Genomic DNA, 21287 nt, shown 5'->3' on the forward strand with positions numbered 1-21287 from the left:
GGGCTCAGAACGGACAACGGAAGGAACGAGGAGACCGGGACGGATGCAAGTTTTGAAAAACATGATGATGCAATGCACATGATGACATGGCAAGATGCAACACGCAAGCAAATGACATGGCAACGACAGCGAATAACTGAAAGACACCTGGCACATCGGTCTCGGGGCGTTACAACACTCCACCACTACGAGAGGATCTCGTCCCGAGATCTAGAATGGCACCGGAGGGAAAACGGAAGAGAAAGAGAAGAGGTAAAACTAAGTTGCTTCTTTGACAAACGAGTGAGACCAAAGAACCTTGAAAAGGTTAAGCCATTTCAAGAAAAAGAATAACGAAGATGACAAATTTTAAAACACTCCGTTAGAAAAGAGGGACAAAGAATATTGCGAAAAACCTTGAGGTTGAAGGGCAAGATGTCTATTGAAACCACTCCGGTTAAAACAAGATAGAAAAGGATTGAGAATGATATATAATTTGAGCAGCACTCCGTCTGAGGAGGGAGGCAAAACTTGGCAGAATGGGAAAAATTCGAAAAGCAGGCACGACACTCCGGTTAAAAGGATAAGGGCAAAAAGAACACAATCCTGACAAAACAAGAAGATGGGTTGCAGAGAGCAACATCACAATGCCTCCGGAACGAAAGAGTAGAGTAAAGATAATTGAGACAAACGAATGTAGAAGACAATGCCAACTTCTGTTACAAAAGAGCCTGAAAAGGCATCTTTAGGAGAAGGGTTGAACGGAGTTGTTGGAAAACCAACAACGAAAATGATAAGGTTGATATGGTCTTATGGAATACAACTCAAATTATGAGGTGACAACCTGCCACTCACGGAAAAAGGAATTGGATTGATATGAACGAGGAGACGAGAAACTTATTTCACCGGGAGGATAAATGAATAACTTGGGTCATTTCTAAACACCATAGATAGCAACAATCCTTAGGGAAGGCTTTAGGTGAAATATAACCCAAGATAACTCCAATGACGAGATTGATGGATTTGAAATATCTCATTCATGACAACATGTGAATCAAGAAACATGAATTCAAATTATCAAGAATGACATAATACCATCTCCAATGATACGGTTGAAAGAATAGAACTCCGGATTACAAGAAGAAGAATGCTTGAGCTCCTCTGAAAAGAATCTTGACGAACCCTTCGAGAAGGAGTTAAATCCTTGAAGAACCATCATGTAGAACCCCCATGAAGAACTCCGGTAACAAAAGTATGATCCAACGAAAAGAAAGAGAAGTTGAAAGCACAAGGTGAAACCTTGTAAAGATTTAGATAGATCTCCGTGATAACATAATTGCGAGAGCTTGGAACTCCGGGAAAGAAAGATGAGCTATTGAAACCCATAATATGTATGATGAACCACTCCAGAAAAAGGAATTAACCATATAGGAGAATCAAGAATAAGAATTACATTATGCTTATCCTTCACCAATTAAATTGATGACAATCAACGGATTTGGCACACTACTTATTCTCGTAGAAAAGATTAAGAGAGATATCGATAACTTGATAAGGACTTGATGGAACCGCCGGTGGGATTTGGAACAACGAATGAATTGATATGATAAACAAGGAAGAGAAATCTTGAATGAACCACCGTTAGAATTAAAATGAACAAAGGAAAGATAGAGGAACACCGGGAAGAATTATGAAATGAACGAGGATACTTGAGAGGATTTAGATACATGAGAACGAAGAGATCACGAGCCGATTAAAGATCACTTGAACGAAGCACCGGTAAAATTTGGAGAATGATAGCTGAAAGCTGAGAATGAATAAATCTTAGATGATGGGCTCTGGATGAACAAACTGAAAAGGCTCCTGAATTGCTCCGGATAGGTGAAAAGAATTATCACAACCGAAAATAATTATGAGAGAATGGTATAAAGCTAGCACCATGAATCCTGAAGAGGAAAGAACAAGATTGAGAGAAATTCTTCTTCGGTCTTCAAATCCGAGAATGACGACGAGGAACACCACCAAGAATTATTGAGTACTCCGGAATAAAGAAGAATATAAAAGTTGAATCAACAATGAAATGAATTTGAAAGATCTTGGAGAAAGGCATTTAACTGATGATAAATCATACTTACGTCAAACTTCGAAAGGAAATTTTGAGGATAGCTCCGGGAAAATAGGAAGAGTCAGGTAAGATCCTGGGAAAAGACCTGTGGGTTAGGGCCCACTCAAATAAAACACCGTTGAATGATTTGAAAGAGAGGTTGCACCGGTTGAGTTAAATAGCTTGAATGAGATAAACATCCTCAAAAGATCTTGAACAAAAGCAGAGTAGAAACATGAATCTTCGAGATATCTTGAGCACTCCGGAACAAAAGAATAGCAAGGAGTGGATGATTAAGAGGTGCACCGGCATGAGAAGGTATTTAAAACGAGGAAAAAGGGTATGATCAACGCCAAAAGCTTGAATTTGTTCCACCGGAGAGGAAAACGAGTGAAGAGTGACGAACTTGAAGCTCCATTAGAATCTTCATGAGAATCATCGGATAAGGATATTGACGGAAAAGGAATGAAAAGGCCTCGCATCAATAAGATGGATACTTGATTAAGAAATCTGAATCCTTGAAGAAAAGGGATTGGGTGGGTGGGAAAAAACAAAGGCAGCTTGGGACGGATGAAACAAACAACATTGAGAAGAACTGATAATTGATCTTGTGAATGTTGAAGTGATCGGATCCACTTGAAGAGAGACACCCCGGTAGAACAAGATTGGCATAACAATCTCGATTATCGTATCGAGAAGGATTAGTATTCACATCGGAGTATGAGAACACCATTTGGGGAAGGTATGGAATCAACACTTGACATTGAAGCAACTCGAATACCACAACTCAAAACAAAACAAAGGATTGGCTTGCAAAATAAGCCGGAACAAACATATGATAGAGGTTTCGTCCGAAGTTTTCGTGGTGGGGCCTACACAGGCTCGATCGTACAGCACCATCATGTACAAGGCAGTGCACATGACATACGAAGCGTCCCCGAGTCGGCATAGCCAAGGACTCTTTAAGACACAACGAGACCACTGTAAAACCGACCGTGGATAGGCGGACCACTAGACGTCGAACCCCAATTTCATATCATACATCTGTCGGAAAGATATCCTAAGAGCTACTTGAATTCCCACTTATGAAACTCCCGAACCTTTCCGGTTATGCAATCAGGTGTTGGGGATACAGGGGAAGCATAATATCTCACCCAAACTAACAAATCCTACATCCAGTTGTATCCATCCTTCAACACATAACCAAGAAACCTTCGGAAATCATCTACCTCAACCTTCGAAAAGCATCCGTTATACAAGTTATGGCAATACTCCCGAACTCCCGCCCCAGTACTGGGTGGCGTCGAGGTTATCTCACCAACGAAATACATAAAAGAGATTTTCGATGTTGGCGTACTAAACTCAAGTATTCCAGAACTGCAACGATAAAATTATGACGACAACACCTCAGAGCTCAACTCCCCGGGACACTTCCACAAAAACCCCTGACAGGAGGCACCAAGACAATGTTCTCATCATAAAACCATCGGAACGATTCCAAGATACCCGCGTGATCCTAAATTTTTTTTTAGTGAAATTTGAGAAGAGAAGAGTCAAAACTCTACGTCAGGATGCCTTACCAGAGCGATGAGGAGACTGGGAAGTAAAAAGAACCCCTAAACTCTCCGGTATATAATTCCTAAATGACTCAAAACATTTTTCTAGACACAACCCGGCCGCTAATAACGATCAAGCAATGGGGCTCCTAAGGTCGGGCAAGGCTCTGATTACCAACTTGTAACGCCCTCGATGCGTCTATATCTCCCACGTGTCGAAGCACGACTTGGAGGCATAACCGCATTGAAAGCAATGTCGCAAGTGAGGTAATCTTCACACAACCCATGTAATACATAAGGGAAAGAGATACATGGTTGGCTTACAATCGCCACTTCACACAATTACATGAATAAAGCATTACAACATCCAAATACAATCAAGGTCCGACTACGGAACCAAAATAAAAGAAGAACCCCAAATGCGACAAAGGTCCCCGATCGACCCCAACTGGGATCCACTACTGATCAACTAGAACGAAACAACACAAAGGACAAGATCTTCAACGAGCTCCTCCTGAGCTTGGTTGCGTCATCTCCACGGACTCATCGGCACCTGCAAACTGGTTTTGGAAGTATTTGTGAGCCACAGGGACTCAGCAATCTCGCACCCTCGCGATCAAGACTATTTAAGCTTATGGGAAAGGTAAAGGTATGAGGTGGAGCTGCAGCAAGCGACTAGCATATATGGTGGCTAACATACGCAAATGAGAGCGAGAAGAGAAGGCAAAGCACGGTCTATAAAAGTATGATCAAGAAGTGATCCTAGAACAACCTACGTCAAGCATAACTCCAACAACCGTGTTCACTTCCCGGACTCCGCCGGAAAGAGACCATCACGGTTACACACGCGGTTGACTCATTTTAATTAGGTTAAGGTTCAAGTTATCTACAACCGGACATTAACAAATTCCCATCTGCCCATAACCGCGGGCACGGCTTTCGAAAGTTCAAATCCCTGCAGGGTGTCCCAACTTAGCCCATCACAAGCTCTCACGGTCAACGAAGGAATAGACCTCCTCCCGAGACATTCCGATCAGGCTCGGTATCCCGGTACAACAAGACATTTCGACAGGGTAAAAATAAACCAGCAACACCGCCCGAATGTGCCGACAAATCCCGATAGAAGCTGCACATATCTCTTTCTCAGGGCACACTCAGATGAGCGCTCCATACAACTAAAACCAAACCTCGAGTTTCCCCGAGGGGGTGCTTCATAGGACTCTAGTTCGGACCAACACTCAAAGGAGCACTGGCCCGGGGGGGGGGGGTAAAATAATGATGACCCTCAAGAGCGCGACTCCCAAGGGAAAAGAAAAGGCTAGGTGGCAAAATGGTAAAACCAATGTTGGGCATTGCTGGAAGAGCTTTACTTAAGGCGAACTGTCAAGGGGTTCCCATTATTACCCAACCGCGTAAGGAACGCAAAATCCGGGAACATAACACCGATATGACGGAAACTAGGGCGGCAAGAGTGGAACAACACACCAGGCATAAGGCCGAGCCTTCCACCCTTTACCAAGTATATAGATGCATTAATTAAATAAGATATATTGTGATATCCCAACAAGTAAACATGTTCCAACAAGGAACAACATCTCCATGTTCCAACAAGGAACAAACTTCAATCTTCACCTGCAACTAACAATGCTATAAGAGGGGCTGAGCAAAGCAGTAACACAGCCAAACAATGGTTTGCTAGGACAAGGTGGGTTAGAGGCTTGGTTCAACAATATAGGAGGCATGATAAGCAAGTGGTAGGTATCGCATCATAGGCATAGCAAAAGAGCGAGCAACTAGCAAGCAAATATAGAAGTGATTTCGAGGGTATGATCATCTTGCCTGAAATCCTGCAAGGAAGAAGAACGAGTCCATGAAGAAGACAAACGGACATGGACGAACGGGTCCTCATAAACGCGACGTTAACGGAACCAACCCGAAGAAGTAACACCGGAAAGAAGCAAACAACATAGTAAAACAACCACCACATAAACATGGCACGATGCACAATCAAGCATGATGCATGTCCGGTTTAATGAAGCATGGCATGGCAAAATGCACAAGCAATACTACAAATTAACTCTGTTGCATATTGACGAAACACCACGTGACTTATTTAGTTCTCTCTCGTTTATGTACCCAACAAGATTAAATGTTGTTAGCATGGCAAGAGGTGAAGCAAATGAAAACTACCTATCTAGTCAAGGTTAAATGAGGCCGGAAGCAACGAACAACAATTCTGGAAACTCCTCATGAGCATATTATAGATTTGGTACTGTTCTGCCCTAAACACAATTTTAGAGTTGTTTAACATGCAAATAAAGGTCACCATGTTAAACTAGGCATTTTTCTACCCCATTTACATATAAAGTTTATTAAATTCCGAGTTACGGTTATTTAGTTATGAATTAAACCATTTTAGCATGGCATAGGGGCAAATTTAAACAAACAGCGTTTTAAACATGGATGAAAATGACATATTATTAAACTAGAAAAAATTCTGAGCAAGTTTCATATATAAATCATTTTAAACCGATGCACGAATTGTGAGTTATTATATGCATGAACATGAGGGTCTTTTCTGTAAAACTGCAGTCTCAGGAATAAAAAGCTAAAATCGCAACAGGGAAATAAAAACACGCTGGGCCGAATCCAGTCGCGGGCCTAACAGGAGCATTCGCTGGGAGGGGGATTTCTCACCATGGGCTATGGCCCAGGTCGGTGGAAGAGGCCAATGCAGGACGCAGCAGGCTGAGGCCCACCCGGATGTATGCAGGCCGAGCGATCTGGCACGGGAGGCCGGGTCAACGAAGCCGGCCGGACGCGTCGTCTACCTCCTTCGAAAGGAACAGAGGCGAGGCAGAGGGCCATGGCGCGGCGACTTCAGGCGAGGGGACGGCAAGGAGGTGCTGGGACGGCGGGATCTGGCGGGTCTGGGTGCGGGGATGGAGCTCCAGCGGCGCGAGGATGTTCTTCGGCTCGGTGGAGCTGGCCTTGCAGAAGAAACACGACGGCGCGTGGTGCTCGTCGCAGAAGAGGGCGACTGCAACGAGGCAGAGGAACGGACGAAGCTCCTGTAGGGCGGGCGTCCATGGCATCCCTGATGGAGGTGGCCACCGGTGGCAGCGCTCCGGCAACGAAGCTTCTCCTTGACGCCGGCGGGGTTGCAGGTGAACTCCTGTACCTGGTACAGGGAGAGAACGAGGGGTGAGGTAGAGAGGAGAGATGCCAGGGAAGGAAACGGAGAGTGGGAGAGCAGGGAGAGGGGCGACCTGGTCCTGGACATGGTCGCCGGCAGCCGAGTCGACGGAGGGCGCGGCCTGCGGCGGCCTGCGAGGTCGAGGCCTCGATCCAACCTGGATCGAGCGCTGTCTGGTGGTTGGAAGGATGGATGGATCGGGAAGGCAGGGGAGGCCCTGATTGGAGCGACGGGGAAAACGAGGTGGACGAGGGGATCAGGGAGGATCCCGATGTGGGAGTTGGCAAGTGGCGGCGCGAGGAGGAAGGATGGGACAGCTTTCCTTGATTTTAGGGTTGGACTGATACATATATAGCAGGTGGATATTAGGTTAGGGGCTATCTCGACCCTACGATCGCAAACGGACGATCGCGGATAAAATATCTAGGGAGTCCAAATAAGAAAACGGAGACGTTTTGTAGATGTTTGGGGATGTTCTGGATCCAACGGTGACGACTGCCCGGGTCGTGTCCGGGACAACTTTTCGGATGCGCACGCGAGGGGGTTTGATGCACTGAGCAGAGAGGGTTTCGGACCGTGCGGTCGCATCGGACAACTCCGGAAGCGAAGAGGGGAAGGAGGATGGATTAGGGGGGGGGGGCTGTGGCGAGACTGCGAGGGGGAGAAGAGAGAGAGAGGGCCCGGCATCTGTTTCCGGAGACCGAAAACGTCCGACGTTAGACCGACTATAATGTCGCTATAGTTAATCGTTGGGGCGTCAAACGAACTCCGATTGTGATGAAACTTGGTAGGCGGTCTACCTACACTATAACAAGACCGCACGCCAACTCTCATCCCATTCCGAGAACATTTTCCGGCCACTTATAAAATAATATTTTGGACATGCCGCGGGCGCGTGCAAGTGTGTCTGGGCTCAGAACGGACAACAGAAGGAACGAGGAGACCGGGACGGATGCAAGTTTTGAAAAACATGATGATGCAAATGCACATGATGACATGGCAAGATGCAACACGCAAGCAAATGACATGGCAACGACAACGAATAACTGAAAGACACCTGGCACATCGGTCTCGGGGCGTTACAAAGGCGGCGACCGAACCTTTACAAACAAGGTTGGGGCAATCTCCACAACTTAATCGGAGGCTCCCAACAAGACCACGAAGCTTCACCACAATGGACTATGGCTCCATGGTGACCTCAACCGTCTAGGGTGCTCAAACACCCAAGAGTAACAAGATCCGCTAGGGATGAGTGGGGGAATCGAAAATCCCTTGGTGGAAGTGTAGATCGGGGCCTTCTCAACCACTCCCGAGCAAATCAACAAGTTTGATTGGCTAGAGAGATAGATCGGGCGAAAATGGAGCTTGGAGCATTTAATGAAGCTTGAGCAATAAATGTAGCTTGGGGGAGGAAGAGGTAAGTGAGAGAGAAGAAGGGGACTCCCTTTTATAGTGGGGGCAACAATCCCGTTGCCCCCCACCAACCAGCCCCACATAGGACGGTACTACCGCTGAGAGGGGACGGTACTACCGCCAGGACAACGGTACTGTCGCGCCATCCAGCGGTACTACCACGCTGAGGAGACTAGTAGGGAAAAGACCCAAACGCGGTACTACCGCGGTGGTAGGGGCGGTACTGCCGCGGTGATAGGGGCGGTACTACCGCTCCTGGAACGGTACTACCACCTCTACAACCGCAACTAGTGCCGCAAAACCCGACACGAGAAAAAGACCTCTCGAATCGAGGCGGTAGGAGCCAGACTGACCAGTGGTACTATGGCGGCGGGGTCACGGGCGGTACTATCGCTGTGGAGCGGTACTGCCGCTTGTGACCCTTCGGCCGTACTACCGCTAGGGCGCGCGCGAGAGAGAGAATCTCTCAAAGATGCTGAGGACAAGGCGGAGGTGCCAGGCCCCCAGCGATACTACTACTGTGGAGCCACGGACGGTACTACCACTGTGGAGCGGTACTACCGCTTGGCTCCTCAGCGGTACTACCGCTGGGTGTGCGGTACTACCGCTTGGACCCAGACAAGACAAGGAAGAGACGAGAGATCTCTTCAATGGAATGGAGATGCACAGAGGGTGAGAAGCTGATGTGTACGTGATGATTTCACCCAAGTAAAACCCCAGCGGACCCTCTTGATAGTACGGTGCCCTCTACGCAACTAGTCCACCGAGAAAGAAACGAAAGAGCTACACCGTCTTGAAATACACTCCGAGGGGAATAAAACGTCTCGTGCCAGGGGAGAATCTGTGAATTATACAAAGCACAAGATTAGTCCGCAAACATGTTGTCATCAATCACCAAAACTACCTTGAGAGAGATATGCCGTAACACCAGAGTCGCCAGACTGGCCAGGTGGATCTGCACCAGAATCCGCGCCAACGGCCTCGCCATGTGCGGTCGGACGGGATCCAGCGCGCGACTCCTCCAAGCCAACCACGCGGCGTCCCGCGGCTGGGGAGGCGGCCTTCCCCGCCCCGCGCCAACCAGACGCTGACACGTGGCGTCCTGCGGCTGGGTCCCGGTTCCCGACCCAGTCGATCTGCTACAAAAGGCGCGACTTGCGCCGTCCGACAGGCGCTGCCCTGACAGGCGCGAGACCCTGCGTCGATGGCCCGCTCCTGCCATCATGCGCCCATGATGAGCTCTGCGGGGCGGGATCTTCTATGACTGCTGCAACGTCTGCGTCTTCACCACCCGCCGCAGAAGATCCAGCACGCACAGGTCCCGCTGCTGCTGCTGTCTCAGGATCTGCTGCGGGATCGTCTGTGCCACCAACTGCTGCTACATCATCTCCTCGCCGTACACATTTGCAAAAAGGAGTAATACAGCCTATTGATTATAAACATGTGACAAAATATGGCATGGTGTGTTCTACAGGTGAGCCAGGTGAGCCGCACACGTTTGAAGCAGCACTAAAAGATGAAAAGTAGAAGAAGGCTATGAATGAAGAATTTGTAGCATTGCAGAAAAATAAAACGTGGCATTTGGTTCCTCCAAGACAAGGTAAAAATCTTATTGACTGCAAATGGGTATTCAGAATTAAGAGAAAATCTGATGGAACAATTGATCGTTACAAAGCTAGACTCGTTGCAAAGGGTTTTAAACAACGATATGACATAGACTATGAGGACACGTTTAGTCCTGTTGTAAAAGCTGCCACTATTCGTCTTGTTTTGTCCATTTCTGTTTCCAGGGGCTGGAGTCTGAGACAGCTAGACGTGCAGAGCGCGTTCCTCCATGGTGTTCTGGAAGAGGAAGTGTACATGAAGCAACCTCCTGGGTTTGTGAACAAAAATAAACCTTCTTATGTGTGCAAACTTGACAAGTCACTGTATGGGTTGAAACAAGCTCCAAGGGCATGGTACTCACGCCTCAGTCACAAAATGCAAACACTTGGCTTTGCTCCTTCTAAGTCTGACACCTCACTGTTTATTTACAACAAGTACAATACATACATATTTGTACTCATATACGTTGATGATATTATTGTCACGAGTTTATCAGATGAGGCCATTACAGGACTGTTAAAGGATCTCAGCACTGAGTTTGCTCTTAAGGATCTTGGAGACTTGCACTATTTTCTAGGGATTGAGGTAAAGAGACATGAGGATGGACTTCATCTCTCTCAGGAAAAGTATGCAACAGATTTGGTAAAGAAAGCTGGTCTGCAAGGTTGTAAACCCTCACCCACTCCTTTGTCAAGTTTAGAAAAATTGTCACTTACAGAAGGGCAGCCCCTAAGTCCAGATGATAGTACAAGGTACAGAAGCCTAGTAGGTGCACTTCAATATTTAACACTTACTAGGCCTGATATTTCTTTTGCTGTCAACAAAGTTTGCCAATTCCTCCATGCACCCACCACAGTTCATTTGACTGCTGCAAAACGGATTGTTAGATATGTCAAGAACACTCTTAATGTTGGTCTCAATTTCAGTAAGTCACCATCTACACTTGTCAGTGCCTTTTTAGACTCTGATTGGGCAGGTTGCCTGGATGATAGGCGGTCTACTGGTGGTTTTGCAGTATTTTTTGGTCCCAACTTAATATCGTAGTGTGCAAGAAAGCAAGCTACTGTCTCTAGATCTAGTACAGAGGCAGAATATAAGGCACTGGCAAATGCAACAGCAGAGATTATCTGGCTACAATCCATTTTGAGGGAACTTGGTGTTAGAGGCACTCAACCTCCATGTTTATAGTGTGACAATCTAGGTGCTACCTATCTCTCTGCTAATCCAGTTTTTCATGCCAGGATAAAGCACATTGAGATAGACTTTCACTTTGTGAGAGAAAGGGTTGCCAAGAAGCAACTTGAGATTCGTTTTGTGCACTCCAGAGATCAAATTGCAAATGGGTTCACAAAACCTTTGCCTACTAGAAGCTTTGAAGATTTCAAACATAATCTCAACTTGATGAAGTTGTGATTAAGGGAGGGTGTCAAACAACTTATCAACCTGTCACGTTGGCCTCTCTCTCATGCGCCGCACCAGGAGTCTAGGAGTCCACCAGGAGATAGGCTAGGTAGTTAGTTGATATCTATCTATTGTAACCTACTCTATCCATTCAATAGAACCTGACAGAACAAATACATGCCATTTTTCTGGCGACCTTTGTTGCTACACCCCTACAAGCTTGATGATGTGCCTTGACCTGGCACCAACATACACCATCCAACCCGATGGCCTCGCCAAGCCGCCCCACAGAGAGCTGAGAGCACCAACCAGTCTACCAGACCCTTAGCATGCACCACATGCACACTCTCTAGAATCCGCCACCACCATCTTCCGCCGTCCCATCTTCAGGAGGGGATCAATGCATTGACCTTGCGAGGCCCAATTGCCGTCGACGCCAGACAGCGTCACCACCCTGCGTGCATACATCCACATGCATCCATCGCCGAGACTCAACTGTGCCACACCGCCAAGACCCACCATGGTCGATGCAGTACATGCAACGCCACTCCACCTTTTGGCCCCTCCAGCCAGCACCTCCTCCAAAACGATGCCCCCAGGAAGGAAAACGACATCAAAGGCGATGATATCATCCGATCCGCAAGACCCGGATCTAGGCTTTCCCCTGAAGCAGCCCGAGCGAGCTGACACAGACTGCAACGATGACGCCTCGACAAGAAAACGACGTCAAAGACGGCGCCATCGTCCGCCATGGCCGAAGTTGGGATGATTTTCACCGGCATCCGTGCTACCCGACTCCGCAGCTGACTGCATCCGCGTGGAGCCACGCCGTGAAGATGCACGCAGCCGCCGAAACGTCGGTAGAGGACCTCCAGCCGCACCTCACCGACCCTCCACACGCCGCTGGCTGGCCAAGGGCCACACCACGACGGATCTGAACGGGGATCAGATCCATGACCACCAACCATCGCTTGAGAGCACGCCGGAGACCGATCCCCATTGACCCTCCGGCCATGGAGGCGACCGCTGCCGCCGCCCGACCAGGGGACTCCATCCTGGCTGCCGCGCTCGATGGTCCAGCGACGACCACCCGCCTCCCCGGAGAGGATCTCCCATAGGTGGCCCATGAGACCGCTGGGGATCAAATCCCCGCCGCCCCCATCATGGGCGCTGCGCGGCCTTGTCCGGCAGTGGCCTCCGGGAGTGGCGAGGAGAGAGAGATCGGGAGGAGGGTGGCGGTGGCCGGCTAGGGTCACGGAAAGAGGAGGATCACGGGAGGAAGATGAGATTGGGACTAGGGCGGTGGCGTCTGTCTAGGTTTAAGTTGTCTATCCATTTTATATCTCATTTAGGTTTCAGAGATCATGCTTGGTGAAAACTTTGCCCAATTTCTTCATATATCTGTCTGTCTCATTGGATTTTTTCAGGTTCTGAATTATAGTTGCTCACTCGCATCATGTTGCCAAATTGTTGTGTGAAATTAGTATGTAAATTAGTATGTGAAATTTTTTCCGCTAAAAGAAGTGCATGAAATATTGTTCTGATCCATGTTGCATACTTTTCACCTGCAGTGCAAGATTTATAGGGAATCATGGTTTCTCAATTGGTGTGGATGATGTCCAACCAGGAGAAAGTTTAAATCAGAAAAAGAAAATAACAATAGATATAGAGTATGAAAAATGCCATGAGCTTATTGCCCTATATTCCAAAGGTGACCTCATACCGCAACCTGGTTGCAACAGAGCTCAAACACTGGAGTCTCAGATATCTTGTGTTCTAAATAATTTAAGAGAAACGGCCGGAGATGTAAGTTAACCAATTAGCTTGTGAATTATCTCTAATCTGAATCTGATCCTTCTTGTTGTATTGCATATAGTATACAAGTTCAAAATATAGTGTCAGTGAAGGATGACCGCCTTTCAGTATTATATTTGTTAAAGAAATTTTGGAAATTATCACAACTTTGCACATGCCAGACCTCCTGAAATTCAAACCTTCCTTTTTTTATGTGAAAACCTCTTCTCTGTTTCTCTGTTTTTATTAGCTAGGCAGTTTTGTTTTTCCTTGCTTGCTTTTTAGCTTCTATGTTAGGTTGCAGTCACTTGGTGGCTTTGTGTACTTGTCGCCTTATTTAGCGGTTTCTCTAATACAAGGTAACACACTTTAGGTGCGTTTTAGAGGTAAATCATCACAACTATGCAGTGTTACTGAGTTAAATTCTCTTGTATGGATGTTCTCATCACTAGCCTAATTTTAAGTGAGGCTTTAGTGAAAAAATTGATGGATGCATTAATTCAGTCCAGTGACTAACCCAGTATGTCCATTTTGACTTCACCATACTTGTGTATTGAGTGACTTGAGTTGGAACTTATTTTTCAGGATTGTATGAGTACGCTTCACTGGAGGAACAGCCCATTGATTATGTCTCAGTGTGGATCTAAAGGTTCTCCAATCAATATTAGTCAGATGGTTGTATGTGTTGGACAACAATCAGTTGGAGGACGCCGTGCCCCAAACGGTTTTATAGATCGAACACTTCCCCACTTTCCTATTAATTCAAAGACCCCTGCGGTAAGAACAGGTCTTAAAAATATGATTTGCTCAGGCAACCATTTCTTGTGTTGGCTATCCCTAATTCTGTTCCAATAAAAGAAGTTCTGCAAATGTTATGAACATACTGAAACCACACACTGCCATCTTATGTTCTTATGTAACTTCCTAACTGAGCACTCCTTAATTGATATCAGCTCCTTTTCATATGCCATATACTACGACACCTAAAACTTTGCTGAATGGTGAGGCAAAAGTTTGCTTGTTGAGGATGGTCCGTCAATTCTATTGCGTGATATCTTGTAGAAAGGGGACTTTCAGGTCAAGATTAGCTCAGTACCATCACTAAGATGCATAAATTTAAATATCCCATTGACTTTGAGGATGACTTGTACGGCGTGTACATTGGATGATATTTTCGAACATTGTGTTCTCTCGATGATATTGATAAATGTTGCCATTTGTTTTGCAGTAGCGGTAGTATTTTCCATACGCTATTACATGATAGGAAATTTTTAGTCTGAATTATTCTACATGTATATTTATCTCTGTTGCAGCAACTTTTTACCTTCTACTCGTGGCAACTGCCATTTTATTTGTATTCAGTGCATGAAATTAGCATATTTTTACAGTGCAAATGTATGTTCTCTTCGGGTAAGTTATTATTATGTCATTCATTGGCAGGCGAAAGGTTTTGTTGCTAATTCCTTCTATACGGGTTTGACTGCTACTGAGTTTTTCTTCCATACGATGGGTGGACGGGAAGGTCTTGTTGACACAGCGGTATGTCTAAACCTAGACCATCTTTTGGTTCCATACTTGCATGTCTCCAAATTTGTACTCTATCTCAGCTTCTTTTGTTATGGTTGCTTAAATTTGTAATCATAGGTAAAAACAGCAGAAACTGGATATATGTCCCGCAGACTAATGAAGGGTCTTGAAGATCTCTCAGTTTTCTATGATCAGACTGTCCGTAACGCTAGCGGCGGTATTGTTCAGTTTGTCTATGGAGATGATGGTATGGATCCTGTAAAGATGGAAGGAAAAGGTGGTCGTCCCTTAAATTTGGACCAATTGTTTATGAAAGTCATGGTTAGTTTTAACATGCATGAATACTTTCTTAGGTTGACGAAGATAAGGGTTCCTTGTGCTCTGAGCATTGATCGGTGACGATTTAACTTTGTAGGCCACATGTCCGCAAAGGGGACATGACACGTTATCTCCAGAGTTAATCTTGCAAATTTTTAATGATAAGCTCTCCGGACAAGATGCCTCATCTGGTGGTTGTAGCGATAAGTTCAAGGAGATGTTAACAAAATTCTTTGAGGACCGCATCAAAATGCTTAGAAGCACAAGGAGAGCGCTTCAACTAGATGAAGATCGTGTGGGAAAGAGGGACTCTAGCATTGAAGAACGCGTTGCTGCTGATATTTCTGGCATATCCGCGAAACAACTGCAGGTGTGTATAAAATCTTGCATGTACTAAATCATCATTATTTTACCAAACTACTGTAATCTTAAGCACGTCGCCTATGATTGTGTATCTGCAAGATGAAACTAGATTTTGTGCAGTAAAATGTTCCATCAAGTAGATCGTTTTGGTAACGTTATATTGTTGTGGTTATTAAGTGACTGCATTTCTAAAAACATCAAAGCCCTTCGAAAGTCGGCCTGTTGGTAGAAACAGTGGCATTTTATTAAGGTCATGGTCTATAGTTATCTGCACATCTGCAACCTTTAGGACTATCTCATTCTAGTCCACCAAATGCTGACCAATGAGAGCCCTATAAAAGTCGGCCTGTGGGTAGAAACAGTGGCATTCTTGTGACGAACAATTTTAAATAACCAGGGTACAAGGATTTTTTTTATCAGTTTGTTTGTGCATTTTGTTCTTCTGTAGTTCTGCTATATGATTATTATATCCTTTTTCCTGGCACAGGTTTTCTTGGACACTTGCTTATCTCGTTATCACTCAAAAATAATCGAAGCAGGAGCATCAATTGGGGCAATTGGGGCACAGAGTATTGGAGAGCCTGGGACCCAAATGACACTGAAAACCTTCCATTTTGCAGGAGTAGCTAGCATGAGTATCCTTCCTTTACTTTGTATTTAAATAAAATGGTATAGTCATTGTGGCATGTTAATGATGCGGAAGTTTATTTTCTGAAACTTATCATTAGGGGGCTACTATGATTTATTATCTAATGAGTATGATAAAAAATTTCAACAATACATACAAAGAAGTTTTATGGTTACTGTTGATATGGTAGGGCTCTATGGCATACAAAATGCAGAAATATAAATATAGGACGTTGAATCTACTACAGTTCAATATCCTTCAAAGATTTGTTTCCTTAAGAACAACAAAGATGTTACTCTTGGAGTTCCCCGCATTAAGGAAATCATCAGTGCTGTTAAAAAGATAAGCACACCAATTATCACCACAGAACTTTTGTCTGAGCAGGATGAGTTGTTTGCAGCCAAAGTGAAACGTTCAATTGAGAAAGTAGTGCTGGGTGAGGTAAGTTATTCAGATAATTATATTCTTTTGAATTTGTATATGCACTTAAAGGAAGTTTGTGTGCTTGCATTTTGCTCTGGGTATTGTTAAACATGTCACATAAATTTAGTGCATTCATAGTTACAAAGAATTGTCATTTGACATTCTCCCAGGCATTAAATATACATGCACTTCATCAATCTTTGGGCTTTGCTATGGATGCAAAATCTTCGATTTGTTGTTTGGCTGTCTAGCAAATATATTATAAAAATATTCATGTATGTGTTTTATGAGCTATGTATAGATAATGTTTACAATTTGTTAGTTTAATATAACAAGTCTTGCATTATTATGTGTGAATTTGCATATGTTGGTTTGAGCCGAGATTGTTGAATGTTTTAGTTTGTCTAGTCATGTGCTTTTGCATGAACTCAAAATGAAGAAAAAGATCTGTGCATGCTATATGCCCTGTGCATTTTTTTCTTCGAAAAGGAGGTTGAAACCCCGGCATAACAGATAACTTTTGTAAGGAAGCACTCAATTTGACGACAAACCTTGTTATGTTCAACAGGTGGCAGCAGCCATAAAGATTGTCTTAAAATCAAACCAGCCATATTTGGTTGTTGAACTCGATATGCAGCGCACAGAAGGGTACATGGGAATCTCTTCTGACACTGTGCAGTTTTCAATACTAAATGATCCAAAAATAAAGTTAAAGTCTGAGGTAAACAAAGCTCTGTGGTTGCGTAATGTGCCCAATATTTTCTCTGCAATTGTATTTATGATATATCATATTTACAGCATGTTCGTGTCATCGATGAAGCCAAGTTGAGAATATATCCAACTGGAAAAGATAAGTCCAAACTTCAGCTTGAGCTGCACAATCTCAAATCGATGCTTCCAAAACTGATTGTAAAGGTAAACGAAGTATGACGTAAATTTTCTTCCATTATGATGATGTAGCTGACCTTCCTATTGATCAATGCAGGGCATTTCAAGTGTTGAAAGAGCTGTTGTCAACCCTGTTTTAAGACGCGATGGAACTTTCGACAGATACAACCTGTTGGTTGAAGGGTAAGGATTCTTATTTATTGCTTCTGTAAGTTGTTTATAAGAATCACTGTGACTTCTTCAATGCTAGTCTGAGATGATAATATGCCAATCAAACAATTTTTTATTGCAGAACAAACCTCATGAAAGTTTTGGGTACTCCTGGAGTTGATGCTAAGAGAACAAAAAGTAACCACATTTTGGAAGTGAACAAAACACTTGGAATTGAAGCTGCAAGGAGATCTATCATTGATGAAATTCGGTATACCTTTGAAAATAACAACATGATGATTGATCTGAGACATATGATGCTTCTGGCAGACCTGATGACATACAAGGTTTGTAGAATCATCTTACACTGATCACCATTTTAATCATCCATCCATCTGCCTCAAGGATGATTAATAACTGTGCATATGCTGCCGGTTTCGCAGGGCGAAATTTTGGGCATCACGGCTGGCGGCATCGCGAAGATGAAAAGCAGCGTGCTGATGCTGTCTTCATTCGAGAGAGCTTCGGAGCATCTCTTCAACGCTTCGTACGCTGGTCGCGAGGATCAGATAGAGGGAGTTAGTGAATGCATCATCATGGGCATACCCATGCAACTCGGCACTGGTATCCTCAAAGTCAGGCAAAGGTACGTGTAATGTATTGCCCTCAACTCTCTGTTGCAAAAGAACACCTGTCTAAATTTAATTACTATTTTATTGTTCTTAACCTGTTTTGGACGGCACTGTATTTTCATTGTTATGTGGTGCAATCCTTAACCAAACAGACAAGATTAAATGGGTGGCATTTATTTTCCTTGCAGGCTCCAGGATTTGCCTGAATTCAAGTACCAGCCCGATCCAATTCTACTGTGAGATCGAAGAAGCTTGGATTTGGAGATGCATGACATAGGACTGTACTTTCTTTACAACTCGTTTGACACTCCTCATTTCATGTGGTAGAAACGAAATGATATCTATGTTAGGATTTCATTCGGTTGAAATGAAAATCCAATTGCAAAAAACTTGTTTGGCTGCTACAAGGATTTGTAAATTGCAATGACTCCCATATCATGATGTTTGGCTGTCATTTTGGCAAGAATTGTTGATAAACCCACACATAGTTTGGCTTCAAAAATGAGATGTATCAAGTTGCGGCACACAATATTTCATATAAGAAGCAGCTCCATAAAGCACAAATCCACATACTGAAATTCAATTACAACTGCAATATCCATCTCCATAAAGCACACAGTCTTGTAAAAGAAAAACAAAGGTTCAAGACTTCAAAGTTAGTACTAAGAAAGGTTTGGAAGACAAAATACTACAACTTGTCATCACAAGTGTATTTTTTCGATAAAGGGTGGATTTTATTGGCTCAAAAAGGACCATCAAGAGGAACAAACCCTAAGAGCACACACCCCGGCCCCTGCATAGCTAGAATGCACATAGCCAACACCAATGCACACACACAAAAAATACGTCTGGCAAGGAAAAAGAAAAAAAAATCCAAAGTGATAAGATCCGTGATACGCAAACTACAACAATCACCATAACCACACCAACGATCTCATGGCATCACACAGACGACGAAGTTCTTCAACAACAACGTCTTCAGAAGGGAGCGACACTCAAACGTCACCGTCACCGGATCCAACCACCAAGGCTAGAATCTAGGTTTTCACCTTGAAGAATCAATCCGGGCATATCCAAGCAACGCCTTCAGCAAGGTAACAATGTAAAAACATCACCATTGCCAGGTATAACCAACTCGAGCCAGACCTAGGCTTTCACCTTGGAGCTCGCGACCTAATGCTTGAGTAGCACCACCATCAAAGTCATCAAGTGTTGCCACCGCCACTTCTGTGCGATCTTAGAAGCTACATGTGATGCGACTGGCGCCGCTGCATAACCATCCCTATGTGTCAAAGTCGTCGTCCATAATTTGTATCTCACCGCCGAAGTCAACCAGCGAATATTGAGCCAAAGACTCCCAAAGATCTTTCAATGACCACCGCCGTCGTGGAGCCGTAGGAGGTCGCTGCAACATAGTTTGCAGCCATCACCATTCGGCCGACCAGATCTGAATCACCACCACCAAGTCGTGGACCGTAGAGAGCCCGATGCATGCCCCATGCCAGCCATGAGCGCCAACAGCCAAACTGGCCGCCGTTCTGCAGCTCTGCACCATTGGGTGGCAGTGACGCTCCGCCGGTGCTAGGTGTCATTGCCACCAGGGGAGGCTGTGCATAGGGATTTTTCCGGTGATTGGTGCGGTCGCCGATCCATTTTTCCAGACATGGCCAAAACAACTAGCCGCAATCCAGGCCTTCGTCGGGCCTTCGGTCCACAGAGGAGCCGATCGGGCCAATCAGCCAGGCCTTCGCGACGCGGTATCTCGGCGGAGGACTCGCCAGACTAGCATATTGATGGAGTTCTAAGGCTGATCATAGTGGGGAGTACCTTATACTGGTGTCGTGCATATGACACTAGTCTAAGTTACTACCTTCGTAGTGCAAAGTAACATAGTAGTAGTGTCATAGGTGACTTCATTTTTTATCTTGTAGACTCACCCTTTCTCAGGAAGCACTATGTTACAGTAACATATTATGTTACTCTAAGCACTTCTCTCCTCGTTAACTACATGCCACATAAGCAAAATTTTCTTGAAATGCGCTATGTTACTACCTAAGTTACTCCCACTATGACTAGCCTAATGCATTGTCCCAATGGATATTGATTGAGTTCCAACTGCTCACACCGAAGTTGCAATCAAAGAATAGATGTTTGTTTGTTTCTAGTCGCTTTGCAAATTTTACTGACCCATGAAATGGGTGAAATTCGGCCTCTTGGGATTTTCTCAGAAAATCTCGGACAAAAAGCACAATCAAGAATTAGATATTTTTTAAAACAAAAAATGAGAAAAATTTGAACAAAACATCCAAAATTTGAACTCAAGCAACAATGAAATATAGCACAATGAAATTGAAAGGAAAACGATCCATTGGTTGCTTATACACACAGAAATAACTCCAATTAAGCAGACTACACGAAGAGACACAATTTTGGCAATAGAGCAATCTAGAAATGCACGGAATCAGGAATCCGAAGTCGCTTAAACTCCAATCAGTAACTCGGTTTAGTACATGATGACTTTGATTTGTTGGTACTTCTCAAGTACTGGCCTCGAGCTACAGGGTGAAAATCCAATATCTGACTCTATTTGATTATATCTGGCAATGACGATGTTTTTTGTGTCATTATTTTGTTGAATGCATTGCTCAGATTTGCTCGAACTTATTTTTCACGGTGAAAACCCATGATCTCGCATTCGGTGGTTGGATTAGGCGACGGTGGTGCTTGAGCGTCGTTCCCTTCCCGAACGCATTGCTGTTGAAGAATTGTAATTGTGATTTTAAGATATGGTTGGCACGGATATGGTCGCTATTGTAGCTTGTTGATCATTGTTTTGATCGATTCTTTTCTTTTTAATTCACCATGGCATAACTTCGATCATGTATGACTATGCTAGTTGCCGGTGTAGTTTTGTGTGTGTGGGTGCTTTGGTATTGACTGTGTATTTGCATTCACTTAATGCTACATTTTGAATTAATAAAAATCTACCATTCATAGAGAAAATACATTACAAATTCCAAATAGTTCAATTAGCAGAATTCTCACGCCAGTACTCATCTCCGAATCATCAATCGCCCCGCTAGGCAGGTAAGGTCTCGTTTCGGCCGCCCGAACAAGCATGGCCCAACTAGCGGAGAGGACACACAAGGGCCATTGAGCCTTTTTGCCTCGCAGGCTGCGTCCCCAGGCCTTTGACCCCGTGGTCGTCCTGGCACCCCTCGCCGTGGTGGCGCGAGCACATCTAGCACGTGGAAGACACCTCCACTCAAGGAGGAAACATAGGTGAAACTGAAAATAAGGTATGGGAGCT

The 21287-nt window shown here is 44.7% G+C and overlaps 1 protein-coding gene across 1 annotated transcript in view; it reads left to right on the forward strand.

Moving 5' to 3' along the window:
* The window catches only part of LOC123040125 (DNA-directed RNA polymerase III subunit 1), a 52901-nt gene extending 34443 nt beyond the window's left edge, over nt 1-18458 (forward strand). Inside the window, exons 15-27 of the mRNA XM_044463059.1 lie at nt 12826-13060; nt 13634-13825; nt 14489-14587; nt 14693-14896; nt 14991-15263; nt 15744-15891; nt 16174-16325; nt 16876-17028; nt 17106-17222; nt 17293-17378; nt 17488-17692; nt 17789-17991; nt 18166-18458. Of these exons, the coding sequence (XP_044318994.1) occupies nt 12826-13060; nt 13634-13825; nt 14489-14587; nt 14693-14896; nt 14991-15263; nt 15744-15891; nt 16174-16325; nt 16876-17028; nt 17106-17222; nt 17293-17378; nt 17488-17692; nt 17789-17991; nt 18166-18217 (2119 nt within the window). The 3' untranslated portion in view covers nt 18218-18458. The remainder of the gene's footprint in view (nt 1-12825; nt 13061-13633; nt 13826-14488; nt 14588-14692; nt 14897-14990; nt 15264-15743; nt 15892-16173; nt 16326-16875; nt 17029-17105; nt 17223-17292; nt 17379-17487; nt 17693-17788; nt 17992-18165) is intronic.
* Nucleotides 18459-21287: the final 2829 nt, after the last annotated feature.

The sequence above is a fragment of the Triticum aestivum genome, chromosome 1A (assembly GCF_018294505.1).
Source record: "Triticum aestivum cultivar Chinese Spring chromosome 1A, IWGSC CS RefSeq v2.1, whole genome shotgun sequence".
In the NCBI taxonomy this organism is placed as follows: Eukaryota; Viridiplantae; Streptophyta; class Magnoliopsida; order Poales; family Poaceae; genus Triticum; species Triticum aestivum.